This window comes from Rutilus rutilus, assembly GCF_951802725.1.
Source record: "Rutilus rutilus genome assembly, chromosome: 13".
Lineage (NCBI taxonomy): Eukaryota > Metazoa > Chordata > Actinopteri > Cypriniformes > Leuciscidae > Rutilus > Rutilus rutilus.
In genome coordinates, this window is record NC_140218.1 from 28,838,094 (window position 1) to 28,864,582 (window position 26,489).

General features: G+C 37.9%; 1 protein-coding gene across 5 annotated transcripts in view; it reads right to left on the minus strand.

Moving 5' to 3' along the window:
* Positions 1–2,449: 2,449 nt before the first annotated feature.
* cacnb3a (calcium channel, voltage-dependent, beta 3a) overlaps positions 2,450–26,489 on the minus strand; it is a 42,973-nt gene continuing 18,933 nt past the window's right edge. Inside the window, exons 3-15 of one of the 5 annotated variants that reach the window (XM_084428155.1) lie at positions 19,707–19,826; positions 19,033–19,155; positions 18,773–18,891; positions 17,169–17,248; positions 16,844–16,863; positions 15,243–15,323; positions 15,109–15,167; positions 13,981–14,081; positions 13,561–13,712; positions 13,338–13,433; positions 11,690–11,860; positions 10,598–10,644; positions 2,450–6,445 (exon numbers count right to left, since the gene is read on the minus strand). In XM_084428155.1, coding sequence (XP_084284281.1) covers positions 10,615–10,644; positions 11,690–11,860; positions 13,338–13,433; positions 13,561–13,712; positions 13,981–14,081; positions 15,109–15,167; positions 15,243–15,323; positions 16,844–16,863; positions 17,169–17,248; positions 18,773–18,891; positions 19,033–19,155; positions 19,707–19,826 — 1,152 coding nt within the window. In that variant the 3' untranslated portion in view covers positions 2,450–6,445; positions 10,598–10,614. Of the gene's footprint in view, positions 6,446–10,589; positions 10,645–11,689; positions 11,861–13,337; positions 13,434–13,560; positions 13,713–13,980; positions 14,082–15,108; positions 15,168–15,242; positions 15,324–16,843; positions 16,864–17,168; positions 17,249–18,772; positions 18,892–19,032; positions 19,156–19,706; positions 19,827–26,489 lie in introns of all 5 variants that reach the window. The other 4 variants (XM_084428157.1, XM_084428156.1, XM_084428153.1 and 1 more) reach the window with 4 other exon arrangements.

The following is a 26,489-nucleotide window of genomic DNA, read 5'->3' on the forward strand; positions in this document are numbered from 1 at the left end:
TCGTGCAAATTGTAGCCTCTTTTTCCTATTTGTAGTGGAGATGAGTGGTACCCGGTGGGGTCTTCTGCTGTTGTAGCCCATCCGCCTCAAGGTTGTGCGTGTTGTGGCTTCACAAATGCTTTGCTGCATACCTCGGTTGTAACGAGTGGTTATTTCAGTCAAAGTTGCTCTTCTATCAGCTTGAATCAGTCGGCCCATTCTCCTCTGACCTCTAGCATCAACAAGGCATTTTCGCCCACAGGACTGCTGCATACTGGATGTTTTTCCCTTTTCACACCATTCTTTGTAAACCCTAGAAATGGTTGTGCGTGAAAATCCCAGTAACTGAGCAGATTGTGAAATACTCAGACCGGCCTGTCTGGCACCAACAACCATGCCACGCTCAAAATTGCTTAAATCACCTTTCTTTCCCATTCTGACATTCAGTTTGGAGTTCAGGAGATTGTCTTGACCAGGACCACACCCCTAAATGCATTGAAGCAACTGCCATGTGATTGGTTGTTTAGATAATTGCATTAATGAGAAATTGAACAGGTGTTCCTAATAATCCTTTAGGTGAGTGTATAGTAATAGTATTCAGTCAATATGAATATGAATAGTATATGAATAACATTCTGATGAATATGAATAGTAGTTCAAATAGTATTGCCGGCACCGGCATGACTTTTCAACGTGATGACGTAGTTCCCTGTCCGTTTGTTGATCAGCTCAATCCGAACTTTGAAGGTAAAAAGTCTATAAATTATTACAAAACAATTGACAAACGACCTATCGTTTCGCTAGATAACAACCTCTTCTTCAGCTGTGATCGCGTACAGTCCGTTTAAACACTTCAAAGACTTTTGAAACTGCATTGATTTGGACTTAAAAACGATGGTAACCAATGAAGTCCATTGTTAGAAGAAAAATCCAGAAATGTTTTCCTCAAAAAACATAATTTCTCTCCCACTGAGGAAAGAAAGACATGGATATCTTGGATGGCATTGGGGTGAGTAAATTATTAGGAAATTTTCATTTTGGGGTGAACTAATCCTTTACGGCACACAAAGAACAGCAATGCTAATGTTAATGCTAGCTAAAGAACTACTGAATGCACTTTCATTCTTTCATCAAGGTATTTGGATGGGGAGGGATTTACAATTAAGATGGCTAAATTACATATTTTAAAAGATTATGATATGAATAATGGGCACTAAATAAGACCAAGAATGTGTATTAAGATGTGGTTGAATATGGTTGACAGCTTTGTAAGACAAAACAACAGTGATGCAAAAAACACTTGCAATGAAATGTGAGCAATGATCAAACAATTTGAGACACAACTGGAGTGTTAAAAGTACATAAAATGTTTTTTTTTGTTTGTTTTTTATTATAACTAGTGGCATTTTCTTTAAATAGAAAGCATATACAGCATCAGGCAGGATTTATTTGTCATGTTGTCAGAAAGATGAAGGGGCGAGAGAGAGAAAGAGAGTGTGTGCCTACATCACGTCTGAGGACCAATTATGTGTCCACTGCAATTATTGTTCTACCTAGTGCATTTATTGCATTACAAAGACATCAAAAAAGAAAAAAAATAGTGCAATATCTTTTTCTCTACTTACACAGAAGAGGAAGTGTTAATGTTCTAAGGCGTTTTCTTTCCATGTTTGTATTGCATACAGAATCGAAGACAAATGACTCAAATTATACCCATAGTAAATATTGTGCTTCTTAATACCTCAGAAAGAAAAAAAAAAATCAGCGTTTTATATGGTTGCTGTATTGGTCCGCTAGAAAACAATGCAATGCCATAACAGATAAGGGAAAAAACAACGTATCATGTACATTTACATTAAGACATGCAAACCTAAAATAGTAGACCTTATACAGTACAGGTCCCACCAAAGCTCTTTTACATTGTGCATTGTGGATAATACACATTGTGTCTTTTCTCAGTCTTAATATCAATCTAACTACAACAATGCAAGTTCTTGCCTTAAATAAAATAGCTGAATTCATATCCTACTGGTCCTGACAAATGCTATGTAAAGGATTATTCCAGGTCAAAAACTAATTAGGTTCTATTGACACTGCACAGAAAGTAAGTTGGACTCGTCTCTCAAATAAAAATCTCATGTACAGTAACAGACTTACAATAGAAGTCTATATGGCATTCTGGAGGGTTTAAAAGCTAAAAAGTGCTCATATAAGTTCTTACAACAACTTTTTGAACTTATGATTATGTGTTACCAAAATTATTACTGGAGTGGAGTGCAAAAGTTTGAAAGATTAGATATAACTTTACATAGACAAGGTTAGTAAGCAATGTCCATGTATAAAGTTTATGTATAATGTTTAAGTCTTGTGGATTTACTTTTGAAACTGTTTATCCTTTATTCGGGTGTAATGCCTCACCTCTTAGACTTCCATTGCAAGTCTATTACTGTGTGCACATGTACTTTTGTCAAATTTTTTACAAACTGAGGGTATAACCAACATGTCACAGATTCTGTCAGTACAGCTTAACTTCAACTTGGAACTTTCCTTTATTACATCAATCCAAATATGTGTTATGGTTAAGCGTCAACATACAAAAATAACAGTGGAGGTATTGAAGCCCATGAGATTGAAAAGAAGCTTTTCAAAGAAAATGAACTTTGCGGCAGAAGCCCCTTGTCTGTGGTCAGTATAAAAGAGGGTGAGTTGTCTTACTAAATAGAATAATACTTACAACAAGAATCAATGCAATACTAAAGTATATCAGAAAGAAACGATCAGATCTCATGCAACACTTGCATAGATTTTTTTTTCAGTCATGCTCTGATTTTCTTTGTTTTTTAAATATAGAACAATAGATTAAAGTGAGACATGTTGATAGCAAATAAAGATGCAGTACACTAAAAGAGAGGATTGGTCAAGGCATTTGTTAAAGTGGAATTTTACCCTGACTTCCACACCCCAGAACATGTACATTTCCCATGACCCTCTTGCTTCAAGATTGGTGCTGTAAACACAATGTCCAGGACTTTGACATACAATCTACGTCAGTTTGATCTTATGTTAGAAAGGCAAGAGATACAGTGACTTCTAATGACCTGAGATCAACGTGTGACGTGGGTTGTTAACAGGAAATTGATTTCTTCAATCTGACATGGAAAGACTCTTTTAGTCCTAAAACATACATGCAAATAGCACGTGAACGCAAATGCTTATAGCTACTTAATTTGCATTACATTCTTAGTATTGCCACAAGGGGCACTGTAGCATGCATTAGCATAAAATGTCTTCTTTCACGTCAACAATAGTTTGAAGGGAATTTAGCTTGACACATTTTGCTTGAAATACTTGCTTTCACGCACTTGCGTAAAGTATGTTTCAGGCCTTAGCATTCACCGTGTCAGTGTATTGTCGTAGCCACCAGTAATCGTTGTTTCGCCTTTTTGGATTTCAGTGTACTTCAGGTCTACAACTCTGTTTAAGCTATGATGAACATACTATGGTTGTGAATGATGTACTCAATCTTCAGATTAGGCATCAATTTTGGTCGATAAGACAAGTCTTTACAATCTTATATGAGGGAGGATGTTTCTAAAAGTGGATTGTGGGAGTGTACGGATCCAGTACAATCAATGCGACACAATCAATTGAGGGACAGTCAATTTAGCACCATCCCCCTGGAGGACAATGCATTAGTGCTGAGGACAAGAGGTGTTAAGGCATGCAACTATACATTCACTCAAGTCTCTGTGCATGTTTGGAAAGAGTCTATGTGAAATCATACTTTAATACGCATCCTATACGTATAAACAATGCATTAAATCAGAAAGGTTAGTTCTGAAGAAAAATAAGGATTTCTCTTGCTGGATGGCGATGTTTGGATATGTACCGAAATCTAGAGGCCATCACAAAAAATGTATAATACATTAATTTAGATGTTTTAATTGTAAGTTTTCTCGCAAAAGACCCAAAACAAAACTACAGCGCTACATGAAGAGTGTACTGCAACTTTATGTGACTTTACATAACCGTACAACAACTGACGTTACATATATTTCAATGCGTCTCACGTCAACAATCTCTGAGTGAGAGCAATCCTGACTTTGTAAACATCGCAACATTTGTTAAAAACAATACAGATCCATAAAAACAAAGTGAAGTAACGTTCTAAAGAATTATACTCAGGATCTGGTGAAATTTCATTCGATATATACACGCTAGCTATTCTTAGATGCGTTACTAATATTCTGTTGCAGATTTTAAATTAAACAAAAAAACGGAGTAGATTTTTCTACTCTTATATACTTAAAGTTTTCTAAAAGTCCTGTTTCAACCCTAATGTGCAAATAGTCCTAAATAGTTGTATTTGAGACATGCAGTGGTATAGATATACAGGTAAGTATTAAGGCCAGTTTGAATTGTCCTACACTGGATAAACCTTAGCCTAAGATGCTACAGGTAACATCCGAGTCTAGAGTCATGATAATGAGAAAAGGGAGAAACTTTCTTGGATTTGGTCGTAACACGACCTGGTTGGTATATGCTAATGTAATCACCAATCAGGTCATTAAACTAGCTAGCAGTCAATGTGTCGTCAAAGCAAGATGCGACACTATGTTTTTAAGTTGGCCATGGTAAATGGACGTTTAGATGCCCAGAGCCTCGAGGAGGAAAGAGTGGCGAGAAACAGAGGACAGAGGAAGACCGCGTTCTTCTTGGTAAAGACAAAGTCCTTCTGAGGCAGTTCACTCGGCAGCCATTTTGGTAATGCTAGTACAACTCTTAACTACTTAAATGAGGATATCGCTTTGCCAACCTTTCAACAATTGTTAAAAACACTGATACAAAAATTTAAATTTAGCTTCTTTAGCTTTATAAATTATGTTAGTCTAGCTAATGTGCATGCATATTCTAGACAAAACAGATCAGGATGCATTTGATTGGCCCTTTTAAATGAGAGACGCCATTTTGAGTGTTATGATTTCTCATCAGTCATTTGTTCTTTTCCTTATGCTGTCTCTGATAAGGTCAACCAATTGATGACTTGCAAATGTGTCAAATGGTAAAATGTATGAATCTAGACCTGAACTTTTCAACTGTCAAATCGCAGAGGAACAACATGACTATCCCAAAACGGACACCAAAACTGGTGAGCTTCATCTATGGTACTTCTATAAAAAAAAGCCAGAGTATGGGCACTGTTGGGTGATAAAATAAATCCAGTTTTTCAGTCCTTCTCATTTCCCAGAAAAAGAAACCGATGACACTGACCTAATTAGGTTCTTTCTTTATGCGGCAGTACGGAAATGCAGGAAGATCGACTGCTTCTCTTCATTCTGGAGTTAAATTTCACCTCATGTGCAAACCCAGACTATAGTCCCAATAATATTTTTACTCTACGACAGCAGAGCGTAACCCTGAATCCCTTTCCTACATATACCACATTTGCATGGTGCTTGTGACAGGCGCCAATGTGTGCTACATCTATGAACGTGACCATGAAATGTCAGTTGCCTGAATAATGTACCAATAAACAACTGATATTGATAAGACAAGTGCATACAGGCTCCATGATAAAGGGCATGAACCAAAAAATAGTGAGTAATATTCACATTTACAAGCGCGCTAGCAAAAAAAAAAAAAGAAGAAGCCATTAAAGTAAGATGCAACAAAATGCTACAACATCTTTCATTGTGACTCACATCCCATGCTATAAAAGTGCTTTTCCTTTTCCCATAATGCTTTCTGTGCTCATTGGGTTAAGGGAGAGTGTATAATACGCAAAATAATAAAGTAATATTGGACTCGGGTGGGGTAAGGGTTTCCAGAGGAAGCTCAAATATTGTTTTGATCAGAACATGCATTTGATCTTAAAGGAGAAAAGCTGCCCTGTCTTTAAAAAGCAAATGTAGTGCAATGCCTCAAACAATAACGACCACATAAGCTTAGAAAACAGGATATTTTCGCCAATCATGGGCAGCTTCATCCACCAACACACATTGTGCGTTTCCAATTCCTCACCAATCCCCATCACCCCGATTCATGACCCAACCCTCTCTTCCAGACTCCTGCAGGTGGACGGTCAGTAGTTGTCCCTCGGCCAGGCTCTCACGCGCTGGCGGTTGTTTCGTTGGTTGTGTCCGTCCTGCGAGTCTCGCTGCTGCAGGAGTCGGTCCCGTGACTCGTGTCCGTTAGTACTGTTGATGCCACCGGGTTGGTTACGGTTGGGCGGGTACACGTCCCGGTACGGGTTAGAGTGGCGTTGGGGTTCGTAATCATCTTCCTCTTCTTCTTCCTCCTCCTCCTCCTCTTCTTCCTCGTCCTCCGGGGGGTGCAGGGAGCTAGAGCCGCCTCGGCGGAGGGAGCGAGAGTCACTGGCCTCGTCGGAGGGCATGAGGCTGTCCTGCTCCCCCTGCTCCTCCTCCTCCACTCCCCCTCCACCCCCGGCGGGCGACAACTGCTGGTTCTGGGACAGAAAGAGAGAGATGACCACTCTAAACCATACTGAGGTCACGTTTCCTCTTTCTGTTTCACTCCAAAGAAAAATGACTTGTTTAGGAGATTGGTATACACATACAAAAAACACAAATATTAAAACATGTAATGTGCAGTGAGGTGGGGAGAAGTCTCACCGATGACATAAAGTGACTGGTTACTATGGCTTTGTTCACACTGCACACAAATTGGACTTGCTTTTTAAATCCAGACTTTAGGACTAACAGTCCAAACTGTCATCATCTGTGATTGTAGTTTGGATCGGGATTGTCAGATGTGTTTTTGCTGTTCAGGCTGAATTGTTTTGAGTCTGAACAAAGCCTCTTTGGTTGCTGAGATCAAACTGCTGTGCATTATAGATTGCTACGCATTTTCCTCTGGAGCAAAAAAGATTCAGGTTAGTTTTAGAAACAAGGAGGTTGCATTCAAAGGGAAGTTAGAAGGGTTGTCACATTCACAAAGCATCAGTCTGTGTGCTCAGATACAGCCTGTTTTACAAAGTCATAAAATCAGTGTGTTTCTTTATAACGCAGGAAAACAGGCAGCTGTATCTGCTTTGTGAACTCATCTTATGGAGGGCCTACGGTGTTAATATCAATCAGCAAGGTGCAAAAACAGAACAGTCTGAGATGACTGTGTGCAGCTCGCTCCGATCAAAGCAAATTAAGCCAAAAGTTTAGAGGGGTAGGTGCATAACACAATAGAAATCATAGAAAAAGTAGGCCTTGTCAAATGGAAAGTTTGCACTGCCATATGGGAGTTTACATCATTTGACAGAAAAAGTTTAAGGGAAAAAATTGACCTCTAGAAAGTGCCAGAAAGCATGTGGCTACTTCCCTGTAATTAATCCAGTTCAGTTCTAACCTCCAATCCGTAGGAACACTGCCCTACACTTTTACAAATGCTGCCTACACCTTTAGAAATGCTGCCTACACCTTCAGAAATGCTGCCTACACCTTTAGAAACGCTGCCTACACCTTCAGAAATGCTACCTACCCCTTTACAAAAGCTGCCTACATCTTTAGAAAAGCTGCCTACACCTTTACAAATGCTGCCTACACCTTTAGAAACGCTGCCTACATCTTTAGAAACGCTGCCTACACCTTTAGAAACGCTGCCTACACCTTTACAAATGCTGCCTACACCTTTAGAAACGCTGCCTACACCTTTACAAATGCTGCCTACACCTTCAGAAATGCTACCTACACCTTTACAAAAGCTGCCTACATCTTTAGAAAAGCTGCCTACACCTTTACAAATGCTGCCTACACCTTTAGAAACGCTGCCTACATCTTTAGAAACGCTGCCTACACCTTTACAAATGCTGCCTACACCTTTAGAAACGGTGCCTACACCTTAAGAAGTGTTGACTACCCATTGAAATGCATCACCCACCTCTTATAAATGCTGTCTTCAACTTAAAAACACTGCCTACACCTTCAGAAATGCAGCCTACACTTTTACAAACGTTCTCTACAGCTTTAGAAACGTTGCCCACACCTTGAGACATGCTGCCTACACCCTTACAAAATGCTGCCTACACCTTTAAAACACTGTTCTACACCTTTAGAAACGTTGACTACCTTGAGACATGCTGTCTACACCCTTACCAATGCGGTCTACAACTTAAAAAAACACTGCCTACACCTTTAGAAACATTGCCTACACCTTGAAGCGTGCCACCTACACCCTTACAAATGCTGTCTACACCTTTAAAACATTGTCTACACTTTTAGAAACATTGCCTTCAACTTTGCAAATGCTGTCTGCAGTTTTAGAAAAAGCTGTCTACACCTTTAGAAACGTTGCCCACACCTTGAGACATGCTGCTTATACCCTTACAAATGCTGTCTACACCTTTAGAAATGTTGACTACACCTTGAGACATGCTGCCTACACCCTTACAAAATGCTGCCTACACCTTTAAAACACTGTCTACACCTTTAGAAACGTTGACTACCTTGAGACATGCTGTCTACACCCTTACCAATGCGGTCTACAACTTAAAAAAACACTGCCTACACCTTTAGAAACATTGCCTACACCTTGAAGCGTGCCACCTACACCCTTACAGATGCTGTCTACACCTTTAAAACATTGTCTACACTTTTAGAAACATTGCCTTCAACTTTGCAAATGCTGTCTGCAGTTTTAGAAAAAGCTGTCTACACCTTTAGAAACGTTGCCCACACCTTGAGACATGCTGCTTATACCCTTACAAATGCTGTCTACACCTTTAGAAATGTTGACTACACCTTGAGACATGCTGCCTACACCCTTACAAAATGCTGCCTACACCTTTAAAACACTGTCTACACCTTTAGAAACGTTGACTACCTTGAGACATGCTGTCTACACCCTTACCAATGCGGTCTACAACTTAAAAAAACACTGCCTACTTTAGAAACATTGCCTACACCTTGAAGCGTGCCACCTACACCCTTACAAATGCTGTCTACACCTTTAAAACATTGTCTACACTTTTAGAAACATTGCCTTCAACTTTACAAATGCTGTCTCCAGTTTTAGAAAAAGCTGTCTACACCTTAAGAAACGTTGCCCACACCTTGAGACATGCTGCGTATACCCTTACAAATGCTGTCTACACCTTTAGAAACGTTGACTACACCTTGAGACATGCTGCCTACATCTTTAAAACACTGTCTACACCTTTAGAAACATTGACTACCTGAGACATGCTGTCTACACCCTTACTTATGCGGTCTACAACTTAAAAACACTGCCTAAACCTTTAGAAAAGCTGCCTACACCTTTAGAAACGTTGCCTACACCTTGAAGCGTGCCACCTACACCCTTACAAATGCTGTCCACACTTTTAGAAACATTGCCTTCAACTTTACAAATGCTGTCTGCATTTTTAGAAAAAGCTGTCTACACCTTTAGAAACGTTGCCCACACCTAGAGACACGCCGCCTACACCCTTACAAACGCAGTCTATATCTTTACAAACACTGCCTACACCTTTAGAAAAGTAGCCTTCATCTTAGGATACACTACTTACAGTTTTACAAATGTCTACACCTTAGGACCCACTACCTACATCTTCAGAAATGCTGCCTACACCTTCACAAACACTGCCTACACCTTCAGAAATCCTGCTTACACCTTTACAAACATTCTCTGTAGCTTTATTTCGATAGTCCACTTTAGACATTCTACTGACTATACTTTAGTCACACCTTTACAAATGCCGTCTACACATTTTACAAATGTTGTCTATACCTTTACAAACACTACCTACACCTTTAGAAAAGCTGCTAACATTAGAATACACTGCCTTAAACACACCTTAAGACCCAGTGCCTACATCTTCAGCTGCTTATAGCTTTAAAAATGCCTTCTTTAATTATCCACCTTACTGTGCAACGGGGAAGTAAGCTATTTTCTGAGAATGTGCAAGACTTCTGATTCATTAGTCGCTATAGGTAAATAACTAGAAGAATAACAAAGCAGTACACTGTAAAACTGTTTATAATTACAACAATACGTTAAAATTATATGGTAAGAAATACCAGTTTGCAATATCAAGCAGCATAACAAGCTGTTTTGTACAGCTAAAAATAACTGAAAGCAGGTAACACCAGAATCCAGACACATTCAATATACGAATGGGCGTCCCCGCTCTTACATTAAAAATAAGGGATAGATGTGCTATAGGTTTATAAATGCTGCACACACCTTTAGAAAACCTGCCTACACCTTTAGAAATGTTGCCTACACCATAAGATGTACTGATTACATATTAAGAAGAACATTTAAATGTGGATTTAATGGACATTTGAATGTGCTTTTGGAGTTTTTTTGAACATTAAAGGCATTTTAAGGCCAGCATAATTTTAAACATAAAGCTTTTGTATTACCACCTTTTACCCAACTGAAACATAAAAACTATAAATGGGCTACATGTCTCACCAACAACAGCATAACACAATCATATATTTGCATATATGATTTTCAAATTAAGTGTTTTTCCAATGGGGATACCAGATGGCCATTTCCATTTGGAGGGTTTAAAGGAATTGGAGGATGTAAAGAGTATCAGGGTGGGGTTTTGATTTACAGTCAGAGTGGGGAAGGCAGATTGACTGTCTCACCTACTCACCGCAGGTTTGTAAGCGTTCATTCAATTAATTCCTGTGTTTCAGAGAACTGCAAAGATGTCAGGCATGAATGAGACACAAAACAGACAGATTGAGACTTACAACATGTCAGTATTACAAGTATTTGTGGACCCAAGACAACTACAGGACAGAGAGTGAAAATATGGATTGGAGGAAAAGACAGACCAGACAAACGTTTACTTTATGACCACCTTATGTTGTCAAAAAGGACAATTATAATTGATTGCAGATCTGTTTTGTCAAATGCAAAGTAGGACTGACCAATTATTGCTTGCATGAAATGATTAAAGCACAACAGTTCTGTCACTAGTTTGAATATACAGGGGTTCTAGTGAAAAGTCAAAACTCTAGTGCCAACCTTTATTTAGCATTTTACCTTTAAAACTGTGTCCCATACACCAGTGAAAATCAGCTGTGACCTAAAACCATTTTCTGTGTAACTGCACCATCCTGACTTTTGAGGTCAGCTGTATAATTTTAATTGAATTAACTTCATAGGATATTGAATGAGGTGGATGCAGACCTGAATCCACACATCACAAATATAAGATATATTTCTCGAAGCTGATACATATGGCATTTATATTCTCAATGATTATGTTTAGAACAGTCTCTGGACTACTTTCCAGGCTGATCGATGAGGACACACACTGTACTAAGTCTGGTGGACTCTGGTCTAACTAGGCCAGTGCATGTGTGACTGCAAAACACAAAACTTTTCAAGAATGTAGTCATCTGCATTTTTAAATATAGAAGGATATATTGAATATTTATGACGATGACTTTGCTCATATTGTGAATGTCACAATTTAATGTGCCATCCCAGACAGCAACAAAGTGTCGGCCCAGATCGACTGGATCGATTGGAATCCACACGTACCAGACGTGGACCGAATCTGGGCTAACACGATGTTGCTGTCTGGGATTTAAGTTTCCTTAGATACGTCATTGCACTTGTTAAAGCTGCTTTGATTATCTTGAGAGCCAAAGGCACTTGAGAGCTAACATATATTTCTCCTACTGTATTTAAAACTCTTTAAATGTTTCGGCCTATCCACACAAAGACGCCTCACCTGAAGACTGGAGATTGCCGAGGGTGGGGTCATCAGATTTTGCTCCAATAGGGGGTTAAGAGGGGCGGTGCCTGGCAGATGAGTGGCACGCCAGTAAACCTCCAGATATTCAGCGAGGTGCTCACAGGCGTCCTCCAACTGGTTCTCATCCAAAATGACATCAAACATCTCCTGATGGGGAGACAGGGTGGAGGAGAAGATGACATGCGGGGGATGAAATTAGAAGATATTATATAAAATATCTTATGATGGTGGACAGGTGATGGGAGATGACGTTGAGCGACAGGTAGGATAATGGCTCTATGGAACAACATGCAACATGACTTTTGTCAGAATGTGGTTTGGAAAAGCAAGCGTTTGCATCACTAGAACTGTAGCAAGGCCAGTCTAAATAAGTTCAGTTTAGAACTAAGCAACGTATGGGGCTTCCTTAAAAAGTTGAAGAGCAGTCAATCAAGTGAGAATGAAGAACAAACATTTAAAATTACACCAGTTCAATGTGAGACACAAAATTACCTTCATTTCCAATTAACACAATGTGTAGTCAGACAGACTAAATGAAATGCTCTAAAAACCTGCAGTTCTCATGCTTGCAATCCTAAGTCAGCCACTGACAGTTTTAGTGAAAACAAATCTAACTTCACTTTGTTTAGGGCTGTCAGAGTTTGACTGGTAATCAGGTCTATTTAAACAGAGGGAAAACAGCTAAATGATGGTAGAGATTTTGAATAGTTAATCCAAAAATAATAATTCGGTCATTATTTACCCACCCATGTGTATTTCCAAAAAGTACCAGTTTCTCTTTTCAATGCAATTGCAATAAATGGGTACTTTCAAGCTTTCAAAAAGCACCATACAAGTCCAGCATATGCTATACTTCAAGTTTTCTGAAACCAAACGATAGCTTTGTGTGAGAAACATACAGCAAATGTTGTTATCCACTGAAAATTGTGTTTTTGTGAACCAGATCAACCAATTCATGACAAATATCATTGTAAAAAGATTTGTGAATCATACTTTTATGGGGTTTTAGTGTCTTCCTTAAAGCTCCAGTCCCTATTCACTGCAATTGCATGGAAAGGAGCAACTAGTACAGTTTCTCAAAATATCTTCCCATGTTCCACACAAGAAAGAAAGTCATATGTATTAGGAATAAAATGAGGGAGAGTAAATAAGAATAATTTTTGGAAAACATTTTTTTTCTATACCCTTTTGGATTTATATTCTAGACATGTGCGTTGCTGTCCATCAGGGGTGTCCAATCCTGCTCCTGCAGAGTTTAGCTCCATCAAACCTGCCAGGAAGTTTCAAGTGATCTTGTAGACCTTGATAAGCTGGTTCAGCTGTGTTTAATTAGGACTAGAGTGGATAGTGGTCCTCAAGGAGCACAGGATTGGACACCCCTGCTGTACATCCATTACTCATTTATGAGTTTACATCAAGTACCAGGGCACATCCCATACTGCAATATGGCAGTCTAGCTCTTTAAGACCTTTTCAAGGAAATATTGTTAAAAGATAAAACTATCCAATTATATTTGTGAAGTGGATCTTGACAACACTCCACATGTTGAATCTGCAGTATTCTGAACAGCTCTGTAAACGTGTATGGGTACGTGTGTGTGTGTGTTTAAACTTCAAGAACTTACAGGAGGACACTGAACCAGTTTATCTGCTGCCATCATCTGAACATTGAGGTGTTTGCTCTGTGATTTACCCCTCGACTTTATCAACCGCTGTAGGACCTGCCAAAAGAGAGGAAGAATCAAAGAAAAAGAAATGATCTATCTTTCTGTTAATAGAGCTGAAGATATTTTTGAGAATATTTTCAGCAATCCTTTGAACTAGTGCACCCGTGATCATGAGACCTACCTTTGGAGAGGTGACCTTGACGTAGACTATAATGGGAGCTAGCGAGGTTTTAGCTAGCTGTGTTGGATGGTTAATGGTGTCCGCATCCAGAATCACCAGTTGAAGGGTTTTGGCCAACTCAAATATTCTCTCGATCTCACTCTGTACCTCCGCTGGGTGCACAAACAGACAAACAGCACCCACAAAACATGAAGCCCGAGAAAACAGAAGGAGAAAATGCTCAAAAATATAGATTTTGTCTGCTGGTTTTTATTTTTGAACATTTTTAATACCTATTCTTACAATTTTGACAAGACCTTGTTAACCAGCTAGATACTGTAAACTAATTGTGGTCAAAAAAATAGGCAACTGATGTTATCTTATTGTTGAGCTCTGAAGGGTGTACAGTATAGCAAGTCTTTAGTGAGCTGATGTTCTCACCCAAACTGGTCCGTGTGTTAGACCTCTCCATGATAGGTCTCTTGTTGAGAACCGATCTCTTGGCTAAAGAAAGGTCAGCGGTTACCCGGGTTATAGAAATCCTGTCAGCATAACAATCCATTAGTGACTTAATGATGTGAAAGAAAGATTGCAGGTCACTGAAAATCATGTCTCCACCATGGTAATTGATTATGATGTGCCAGGTCTATTTTATATTACTTAAATTTGGGTCTGTTCCTCGTACAAAGCGTATGGCTTTAGAAGACATGAAATATAATCACATGAGTTGTATGGACTACTTTTAGGAATATTTTTTGGCCTTTTTGGAGCTTGACAGACGCTGTCACCATTAATTTTCATTATAAGTACATAAGTGTGAGTAAACGACGATTATGCATACACATACACTGAATTAAGATTTTTTTAATGTTTATGAAAGAAGTGTCAAAGTTACATTTATTTGATTAGTAAAAATATTGTGAAATATTCCTTAAGAAACATTTCTTATTATTATCAACATTGAAAACAGTTAATATTTTTGTAAAACCTGTGATACACTACCATTCAAAAGTCTTTTTTGCATAGACTGATCAAAAGACATTTACGTAACAAAACATTTCTATTTCTATATCTGTTTTGAACTTTCTATTCATTGAAGAATCCTGAAAAATATTATTCCACAAAAATATTAAGCAGCAAAAACAGTTTTCCAAACTGATAATAATAAGAACCATTATCAATAATTGAGTACCACTAATAATTGATAAGAAATTGTCAAATCATCATATTGGAATGATTTCTGAAGGATCATGTGACACTAAAGACTGGAGTAATGATGCTGAAAATTCAGCTTTGATCACTGGAATAAATTACATTTTAAAACATATTAAAATAAAAAATAAAATAATTTTAATTTGTAATAATATTTCACAATGTTACTGTTTTTACTGTATATTTCTTTTTGATCAAATAAATGCAGCCTTGGTGAGCAGAAGAGACTTCTTAAAAAAAAAAAAAAAAAAAAAAAAAAAACATTTAAAATCTTAATTATTCCAAAGTTTTTACCGGTAGTGTATATCTAATACATATACAATCGAGAAATGTGCCAAGATGTCTTTTAGAGCTCACCGTCCATCAAAGCGATGTTTGAGAAAGTCAAACAGAGCTTTCTGCATCATATCTGTCACCTGTCGACAGACACGACACATGAGACAACAAATTTCAAAACAAATTCAGAGGGTTGTATGAAGTCTAGCACTCACCTCATAGCCCTTCAGTGAAGGCCCAACCAGAACCACAGGCCTCATGGACGGCACCACATCATATGGAGGAATGAGTTCAGTCTAAATGAGAAAGACAAGAACGGCACCGTCACACAGAACCACAGCATCAAGCACAACCAGAACAAACCGGATTTAAAGCAGTATCCGTAATGTGTCAGCACAGACTGGTAACAATCTTGGTACATACTCATGCATATATATTTTCCTGAGATGCATGAAACGTTGTCAAGATACTTCCTACTATTTACAATATCTAGTACTGTCATCGAAATAATTCTGTGTTACAATGTAATTATGCATTATGCACATACTTACAGTGCTATGCATAAGTTTAGACACCCATGCTAAAGTTGACTAAAAAGAGGAATAAAAAATCATCTTTTGGAAATTGAACTTAATGCCTTAATTAAAAAAATGAGGAAAAATCCAACCTTTAAGGACACCAATTTTCTTTGTGAATGAATAATCCTTAAAATACAGGGTGCATAAGTCTGGACACCCCTATGTTAAATTCCCATAGAGGCAGGCAGATTTTTATTTTTAAAGGCCAGTTACTTCATGGATCCAGGATACTATGCATCCTGATAAAGTTCCCTTGGCCTTTGGAATTAAAATAGCCGCACATCATCACATAGCCTTCACCATACCTAGAGATTGGCATGGGGTACTTTCCATAAGATCATCTCTCAATGCAAATCAAACCAGCTATTAGGCTAACTGAAATAAAACCATGCCAATCTCTAGGTATGGTGAAGGCTATGTGATGATGTGGGGCTATTTTAATTCCAAAGGCCAAGGGAACTTTATCAGGATGCATAGTATCCTGGATCCATGAAGTAACTGGCCTTTAAAAATAAAAATCTGCCTGCCTCTATGGGAATTTAACATAGGGGTGTCCAGACTTATGCACCCTGTATTTTAAGGAAGAACATTTATTAATTTACGATACATTATTCATTCACAAAGAAAATTGGTGTCCTTAAAGGTTGGATTTTTCCTATTTTTTTTAATTAAGGCATTAAGTTCAATTTCCAAAAGATGATTTTTTATTCCTCTTTTTAGTCAACTTTAGCATGGGTGTCTAAACTTATGCATAGCACTGTATTATAGGGTTAGGATTGGGGTTTGGTTTAGGGTTATTACTACAGTAAATGTACTGTGTAACAAGGACACTGTAAAATAAAGTGTTACTTAATTCTATTTAGTTCATTTACCATGCAAAATTTTGGAGTCAGTATAAGATAAGACATTAATATTTTTATTCAGCAAGGATACATTAAATTGATCAATTCTTTTTCTTTTTTTTTTTTGAAGCAGGTTTTTGTAATAATATTTCACAATATTACTGTGTTTTTGATCAAATAAATACAGCTTTGGTGAGCATAAAACAGCATTTTTGAAGAGTAGTGTAGTGTATTTTTGGCCATTTGGTGTGTGTTTTTTTGGCAGCGATACCAAAAGGGGGCTTCCTATAAGTATCTCATTAAATCATTTGCTCAAATATATTACAACCTGTCTGACCAATCGCAAGGAGAGCTTATCATAAGATATCTAACACAAAGCCACATCAGCACACCTACCTGCTTTAGCTTCTGTTTGGCTTTTGGAAATGAGAGAACACATCAGAATCAGCATTCAGAAGATTGTAGAATAAGAATGATTTATATTTTTACCATACTCTGAACTTTTACAGTTGTTATCCTAATGTATTTGACAGTAGAAGCTTAACCTGTGACAGAATGTGTCTTGCGTTAAGAAGAGGAGGAAAGAATAAGAACAAAAGCAAGGAAAGATAAATAAACTCACTGATCTCCAGCCCTACTGATATTTTGCTCATTTGGGGCAGCATTCCCAGTCACACACATCCCCTGCAAAGCACCATGGCGCCCAGGCCGTCATACTCACTCTCACCTGCAGATGGCGGCGTGGATCTCCAACCTCCTGATACCATGTCGCCTAGGCTTGAGGAGGAGTTACCACTTTTCCTGCAGAGAAAGAAAGAAAAAAACATCAGCCTATGATGCCACATGCCTTCACAGAGCTGGTAAGCTATCTGGACATTGCCAGAATTGTCAGCTTCATTACTTCCTCTCCTCGGGTCATTTTGACCCGACATTCATTTTCTTTTAATTTAGAAAAAATTGAGTGTTCATCAGAGTGGTCCAAGACCTTGGGAGATTTGTCGCACTTGAACTTGTAATTTTTGACTGGATTTTAGGATTTTATGTGGTTGTAATATAAATAGTAATACATTCTTACTGTCCACATTACTGCTGTCCACCTTACTAACTTGAATTATTACAAAATCTGACACTTCAGTATAAATATAAATCCAAAAAATACTCAAAATTGAAACAAAAAATGCTAAAACTTTACCAAATTTTTTTTTTTATAATGTCTAAATATATATCTGACGGCATACTGAAGAAAAGACCTGAAGAACTGACTTTAGGACCCAGGGGAACAGTTCATTTGCTCCATATAAAGCTATAAGGCAATCTAGTGGCAGGAGTCATGAAATATAATTTTATATTCTTTTTTTTCCACAAGAGGTTCACCCAATGTGAGACTTTTTGAGCTGTTTTAACAAGTTTTTGCATGTAATGGAGAGTTATTTTGTTGAATTATTATTTATGAATTTATATAATAATTATTTCAGTGAAAGAATGTGAGGAATGTTATACAATTCAATATAAACATTACAATTATTGATAAAATCTAGTTATTTAGAGATAAAAAAAATAAAATAAAAAATTTGCATTAAAAAATAGAAAAGAATTATAAGAATTAAATGAAATAAGATTTCTGGACAAAAAAAGCAGCAGCATTTTTATAATTTTATAAGTAACTTTAGGGCTTCGGGTCATTCTGACCTATGAGGGAAGGATTTGTTACAGGTACAGGAGGAGAGGATAAGGGTTCAGACTAAATTCAGTATTATAGTCATAGTCATACTTTTATACAGTAAGGGAATGTTTTTGTTGAGTATTATATTTGACATATCAGTCTTTTATGCCTCGTATAGAATATGGAGCTCATTCTCAAGAAGAAGAAAACACCAAAGAAGGCCAAAAATAAGCAAAAATGTGCAATTTGGTGCAGATGCTGATTTTTATATGCCCAAAAAAGTAGGATTAAATTACGATAGTTTGTAAATGTAAATTAATCAGATATTTATAACAGTATATAGCAGATAACCAAACAGTTGTGGGGGGGGCACATTGACTTCCATAGTATATATAGAAGTCGGTCAGGCCCATCAACTGTTTGGTTATCAACATTCTTCACAATATCTTCTTTTGTGTTCAACATAAAGAAACTCAAACAAGTTTGGAACAACTTGAGGCGGGTGAGTAAATTAACTTTAACTTTAACTCATGGGTCCTTATTGTAAAGTGTTACCTTCATATAAAATGCATTTTATTTCTATGCATCTAAACGTAATCCAACGTCTGAAATATATACAGAGCACAGTTGTGCACAATCTTGGCAGAGAGAGAAAGAGAAACCTCTGTTGTTTTTGCTCCTGTTTGAGTCTCATGGCCTCCAGTCGGAGGGGGCTGGGTATGAAGCTGATGTCTGCCCCCTCTTTCACCAGCCTTCCGATCCACCAGTCATTATTGTACTTCTGCAACACAAGGAAAGCACACACTCAGCACTATTACGAGGAGCCATTATGGTGTTATGGGCATTGTTAGCCAATAGCCTGATAGACTGACCTGCAGAACTTTCCACACGTTCGTCTGCATGTATTGTACGTGCATCTCACCTCTTTAATGTGCAGAAAGTCTTTGGCTTCAAAGTTTATGGCAGCACCCTGAACAGGACAGTCCTCATCTAGAGCCCCGCAATAATTCACATTCGTCTTCACTGCGAACGCTACAGGTTTGGACTGCCAGAGAAAGCAATGTTAATAATCACATAGCAGTGTGTGTGTGGCTGCTCTATTAAAAGCTAGATAATAACGGCATAGAAAATATATAAATAATTATCTAATATAACTAATGCATAGTAATTCAAATAGTAAGTGACATTACATTATATAATGCTAGGCAGGTGATTAGTTATGTACATTCAAATACACAGTAATTGAACAGAACAGTGTAACATTTGAATGAATTTATAGAAATTTTACAAGAAAGTGAACCATTGGTTGTATTTTTGTGTACAATTTGGGACAAAATGTTGTAAGATAAAGTAAAAGGTCCCTTTTGCATACACATTTGCATTTTATTTTAGCTCAGCAGACACAAGCGAATATCAAGAAACAATGAATTGATCCTTTTAAAGTGTACAGTATTGATCTAAATGCTAAGAAAATGTTGTTACTTAAACCAATCTGTACGGATGATGCCCTGTCCCAACACATTCATGTCACAAGCTACATGCAGATGGACACTTTGTCGCTACCCATTGTGCAAAGAAATAGTAAAAGCGCAGAACCTTGGCTCTCTCGAGCTGCAGCTGGGCCTGGCGTTCGGCTTCACGCCGATACGCCTCGCGGTCCTCCTCCGCTGACAGGTCGGAATCCGAAGGTCTGCTCGTGTACGAATCGGCTGAACCCTGCAGGACGGGGAATAAGGGGAAACCAAGAACGTTGTTTGGCGTAATAGAGAAATGAAAAAGTACAATAAACAGCCCATAACTTGTAGTGCAAACATAGCTTAGCTAGTCATAACACTCTCATTGATCACCACAAAACATACAGCTATACAGTAAGGCTGATGGCCAGAAGTTTACGACCAAGAAGTGACACATGAAATGTGCAAACAGACTTTACAATATAATGTCTTGAAACAATTAACAATAGGCCTTTATATTGAAAGTTAAACAGTATATATGACATGCAAAGTTAAATGTACAGTAAGTGTTTTACTTTATATGTGTGAAGCATTTATCTGGCAAAAGTGCTCTTATTCATGTGGTACTTTGAAAAAAAAAAAAATATATATATATATATATATATGAAAGAAAGTTCAGAGAACACATAATAAAACACATAATACGTGCACAATAACAAAAGTCCTTTAAAAAAAAACCTTTTATTTATTAATTACATACTATATTGTAGAGTGTGTGATTTACAACATTATATACTGTAGCCAAATTGTAAGATTGTTAGAATTTTACTGTGCATGTGGGAAAAAATCCAATCAATTCCCTGTGGACAAAAAGTCCTACCCTACATTTTTTCTTGTTCAAGAGCCCCGTTCACTTGGATACATGTCACAATAGGGAAGAAAATACTATTGCAACTTCTGTTTCATGTCGACTTTAACAGCTATGACTCACTAAAAGAAATAAGGCAAAGTCTATCAAACGATTATCAATACATTACACAACGAATTACTTGTAAAAGTAATATGAACACTTATTTGTTACTGTACATTTTAAATCTGTAGCTTGCATAGATGGTGTTTGCAATGAACAAGTAAGAAGTTACTGTACTTGTCAAATGAACTAAAGCAAATGAACTAAATTCATGCAGCCATCCACAGCGCAAGCACAAGCTCTATTCTTCAGCACAATGGTAACCACAAAAAACTATAACAACATAAAAAATATTTTAAATGTTATACATAACTCTAACAGGTCTTTCCATTTACTCAAAACACATAAAGTAACACTTAATTTCAACATTTACTGTCCTGCATCCAGTCCTATGCAAAGCATGCTGGGAACTAAATATCTTCTGCCCAGTTTCAGTTAATGATACATAAGTAGGGCTCAACGCTAAGGATTTTTTCTACTGGCCCAGTCGGACAGTGGTTCAAATTTTTATTTGCCCTGCTAACATTTTCACACAAATGAAATAAACAGTGCTTTTCAAGTTTTTCAGGTTGGTCTAACAGTAATTTTCAATTACAGAATTTGAATAAAGTAATCAAATGTAAAATAACACTGCATAGTCTTCACTGTACAAACTAAATTTAGATGAATCCTAATTAAAGTTACAAAAGCTATTCAGTCAAAAGCAGTGAACGATTTTTTTCTTCGCTTGTTCTTTGATTAACATTAAAGAACAGGCAGCAGCAGGAATATTAGGCTACGGATCCAATATACTGTTTTTCCATTCAACTGTGCTACTTTTCCATTGGTTATCAATGTAAACGCGCTAGACTGATGTCTTTAACCATTGCGCTCCCGTCTCGTGTCTTTTTCAGCATCTCAGCATCTTTTTTTCATTCCACTGACCTGCATCTCGTGCTTTTAAAAGCAAAACTCGTTCTGTGTGAACCAGCCCTTACACAGTTTTTATTTCTTAACTGTTTATGTTCACTTAAGACATAACCGACTGTTTATGAGGATACTCGCCAATTCGGGCATTTTGACAATTTTGTGTGAATTTGTCAGTTCACAAAACTTCTTAAACAGCAAGTATTGAATTGACTTCTAGCATCTTCTTGCGCATTAATTTTTAAATGGGCAAGGCTTAAAAACACATGCAAATGACAAACTTTCATGACGATGCAGCACAATGCAGTCCTTATTGTCGAGCCCTGAGTAAACTTCAGTTTTTCATATCTAAGTAGATTGGACATAATTAAATTAAGTAGAAACAAAATGTTAAGCAACTGTGTTGCTTTAACTCATTTTAATTAATTTAACAATTGTCAAAAATCATCTTTTACAGTATACAGTCTGTACACTGTAAAAACTTTCTAACCTCCCCAACTCAAAATTTTGTGAAATTCTGTAAATGTAATTTTATAATTAACAGAATTACACTTGGGCCAATTGAAAAATTTAGATGTGACCAGTCACTAGAAAATTTTGAGTTGGGAGGTTATATATTTTTTACAGTGTACAATTAACCACTGGAGAAACACCAGAGCTGAAATGCTTTTGGTCAGTGAGTCATCAAATGCTGTTCCAATGGTCTGTACAGTCCTAATGGGCACATCCAGCTTTAAACCATCCAAAGAAACACATGTCTAACAGATTCCACTGGGGTAAAACTGGAGCCTGTACACTACAAATGTTGGAAATTCAATAAATGCATTAAATACAACTGTGATCTGTGGCAGAGTGATCCTCTCAGATTTCATCTGTACGGCCTTCTAAGGTGACAGATTACTACAGCACTAGAGTGGCGAACACGAGGCAGTCATGTAATGATTCGACTTTAATAAAACAAAAATCACCCAAATATGCCAATGACAGTGGAATTTGCATTTCAAAGCGATACCAACATCTTCCATAACCATGACAATAATGAACTGAAAGGCAGTGCTAAAATTTGTGCATCCAGACCAACAATAATATACAGAACTTAACAAATCTTAAAAATCACCTCTCTCTGACATTCAAAGTCATCATCCCATTGCAAAATCCTAATCATGTAAATTCCACCTACCTTCTTCAAGACAATGGTTTGAGGTGTTTTTAACGCTATCTCATTCTCTCTGAGCTCATGAGAGCCTCCAGGACTCTCTAAGTCTTGTGGTTGGTGGCCCTTCCTGGCCCACTCTGAAGAGCAATAACGCTCAACGGCAGTCAAAAACAACACCGAGATCCAGAGCCCAAAACAGTCATGACTGCCCACAGAACCTCACAGCAGGGATGGAGGAAGGCGAAAGACAGAAAGAGAGCAAGAGAGAGAGAGAGTGTGTGTGTGTGTGTGTGTGTGTGTGGAACTCAGGAGACAAATGAAATGCAAGCGGGCGGTACAAGCTGTTAGAAGAAGAAAAAAAATGGAGGGAGGGTTGAAAATGAGCACCTCAGTACTAGCCGAGCTGCAGTGAGCAAGAATGCTTCGGGGGGGAAATGACTGAAAGCTTAACAAACACTGTATCAGCATCATCATCACCACCACCAACAACAACAACTGAAGACTCGCATCAGCATTTAATCTTTCCACCACGATTCCATCATTTGAAAAAAAAGCATCTTTGATGTTTCAACGTTGTCAAAATCACATTTTATGCATTTATTCTGGTGTTATCTGTGATTCAAAATCTAATTTAATCTTAATTAACAGTCAATTTTAGGATTTAAAAAGGGAAAATTTGGACTTCACTTGGATATTCTATAATCTTTTCACTTTTATTTTGCCTCTATCCTAACTTTTTTGGAGTGTGTTGCAGCCATCAAAATCAAAATGAGTTTATTTTTACAAAATACAATTAAGTTGATCAGTGAAAACATTGAAAATCTTGTTTTGTACTTTTGTCAGTTAAATAAAGGTTCAAGAGACTTAACAAATCACAGATTCTTGTCCCAACGTTTCTGAAATTGGGGTTGTATAATTAAAAATGTATAATTATATTCTGCAACATTTCTAGGTCAATTTGTAATATTTCTAAGTCAATTTGTATATTGACCATGTGGCTCCTTTGTGGAAAAGACAATATTAATGACAATATATAATTTGTAATCCAAAAAAAAAGAGGAAAAATGTAAAATATAAACATTTACATGAGTGGTTTCAGACTTTTGGACCCCACTGTACAAAATACATTGTAACGATAGCAAATATGATAGAAATGACAAACTCACTGAAATTAATACATGCATACATTTTTAACTCAATGAATTTATTTGAATACACATTTAACTAAATTATTTGACATTTTACACAAATAACTGTTACCTCAAAATTATCTATAAATATGTGAAAATAGAAAATGTGCACTATCCATTGGTCACTTCTGTTATTCAGCCAATCTGGCACAGTTCTTGGTTAATGCTGATAATCTCGAAATTATCAAATCTCAATTAATCAGCCAGACCGATATAATATATATATATATATATATATATACAGTGAGGAAAATAAGTATTTGAACACCCTGCTATTTTGCAAGTTCTCCCACTTGGAAATCATGGAGGGGTCTGAAATTGTCATCGTAGGTGCATGTCCACTGTGAGAGACATAATCTAAAAAAAAAAAACAGAAATCACAATATATGATTTTTTAACTATTTATTTGTATGATACAGCTGCAAATAAGTATTTGAACACCTGTCTATCAGCTAGAATTCTGACCCTCAAAGACCTGTTAGTCTGCCTTTAAAATGTCCACCTCCACTCCATTTATTATCCTAAATTAGATGCACCTGTTTGAGGTCGTTAGCTGCATAAAGACACCTGTCCACCCCATACAATCAGTAAGAATCCAACTACTAACATGGCCAAGACCAAAGAGCTGTCCAAAGACACTAGAGACAAAATTGTACACCTCCACAAGGCTGGAAAGGGCTACGGGGAAATTGCCAAGCAGCTTGGTGAAAAAAGGTCCACTGTTGGAGCAATCATTAGAAAATGGAAGAAGCTAAACATGACTGTCAATCTCCCTCGGACTGGGGCTCCATGCAAGATCTCACCTCGTAGGGTCACAATGATCCTAAGAAAGGTGAGAAATCAGCCCAGAACTACACGGGAGGAGCTGGTCAATGACCTGAAAAGAGCTGGGACCACCGTTTCCAAGGTTACTGTTGGTAATACACTAAAGCCTGTTTTATGCTTCTGCGTCGAATCGACGGCGTACCCCCGCAGACCCCTCTGCGTCGCCGCGAACCCCTCTCCAACCCCTCCGCCGTAGCTCGACGTGCACCTCCAAAAAATTGTAACTACGCGTCGAGGCGACGCAGACCGCAAGGGCTGTGATTGGTGTATGAGAGCAGAGAGCAAGACTGAACATTTGCATCCTCGTGATTCAGTGCACTTTTGTAAATAGTTCATTTTCTTAGATAATGTTTTATATTACGGTTAACTTATATTGTGTTTCAGTTTTATATTGTGTGTTTCTTGTACCTATTACTCTTATTTTTTTTTTTTTTATTGTATACTTAAACCTTTGCCCTTTGTTCTTGGCGTGCTTTTTTACTCATTGCACATTAATAGATCAATGGTTGTTTTGAAAAAAAGTTTATTTACATTTGTTGTTCAACGTCGATTAGCTCCAGCTGCAACAACCATAGACGGGCAACAACACTCTCTCTCTTTCGCTCGCGCGGAACCAGCGCACGGAACCAAAACAAACTAGCAAAGAGATTCGCGAACCACACCCCACCTAGCGTTCTGGCGGTGAAATGCACCGCGATGCAATGCAACCCGACGCAGAACCATAAAACAGCCACGACGCCGTAGGAGTGACGACGTAGCTACGCCTTGGAGTTGACGCAGAAGCATAATGAGGCCTTAAGACGTCATGGTTTGAAATCATGCATGGCACGGAAGGTTCCCCTGCTTAAACCAGCACATGTCAAGGCCCGTCTTAAGTTTGCCAATGACCATTTGGATGATCCAGAGGAGTCATGGGAGAAAGTCATGTGGTCAGATGAGACCAAAATAGAACTTTTTGGTCATAATTCCACTAAACGTGTTTGGAGGAAGAAGAATGATGAGTACCATCCCAAGAACACCATCCCTACTGTGAAGCATGGGGGTGGTAGCATCATGCTTTGGGGGTGTTTTTCTGCACATGGGACAGGGCGACTGCACTGTATTAAGGAGAGGATGAACGGGGCCATGTATTGCGAGATTTTGGGGAACAACCTCCTTCCCTCAGTTAGAGCATTGAAGATGGGTCGAGGCTGGGTCTTCCAACATGACAATGACCCGAAGCACACAGCCAGGATAACCAAGGAGTGGCTCTGTAAGAAGCATATCAAGGTTCTGGCGTGGCCTAGCCAGTCTCCAGACCTAAACCCAATAGAGAATCTTTGGAGGGAGCTCAAACTCCGTGTTTCTCAGCGACAGCCCAGAAACCTGACTGATCTAGAGAAGATCTGTGTGGAGGAGTGGGCCAAAATCCCTCCTGCAGTGTGTGCAAACCTGGTGAAAAACTACAGGCAACGTTTGACCTCTGTAATTGCAAACAAAGGCTACTGTACCAAATATTAACATTGATTTTCTCAGGTGTTCAAATACTTATTTGCAGCTGTATCATACAAATAAATAGTTAAAAAATCATACATTGTGATTTCTGGATTTTTTTTTTTTATAGATTATGTCTCTCACAGTGGACATGCACCTACGATGACAATTTCAGACCCCTCCATGATTTCTAAGTGGGAGAACTTGCAAAATAGCAGGGTGTTCAAATACTTATTTTCCTCACTGTATATATACACACACACATATATATACACAGTATCTCACAAAAGTGAGTACACCCCTCACATTTCAGCAAACATTTTAGTATATCTTCTCAAGGGACAAAACTATAGAAATGAAACTTGGATGTATTTTAAAGTAGTCAAAGTGCTGCTTGTATATTTA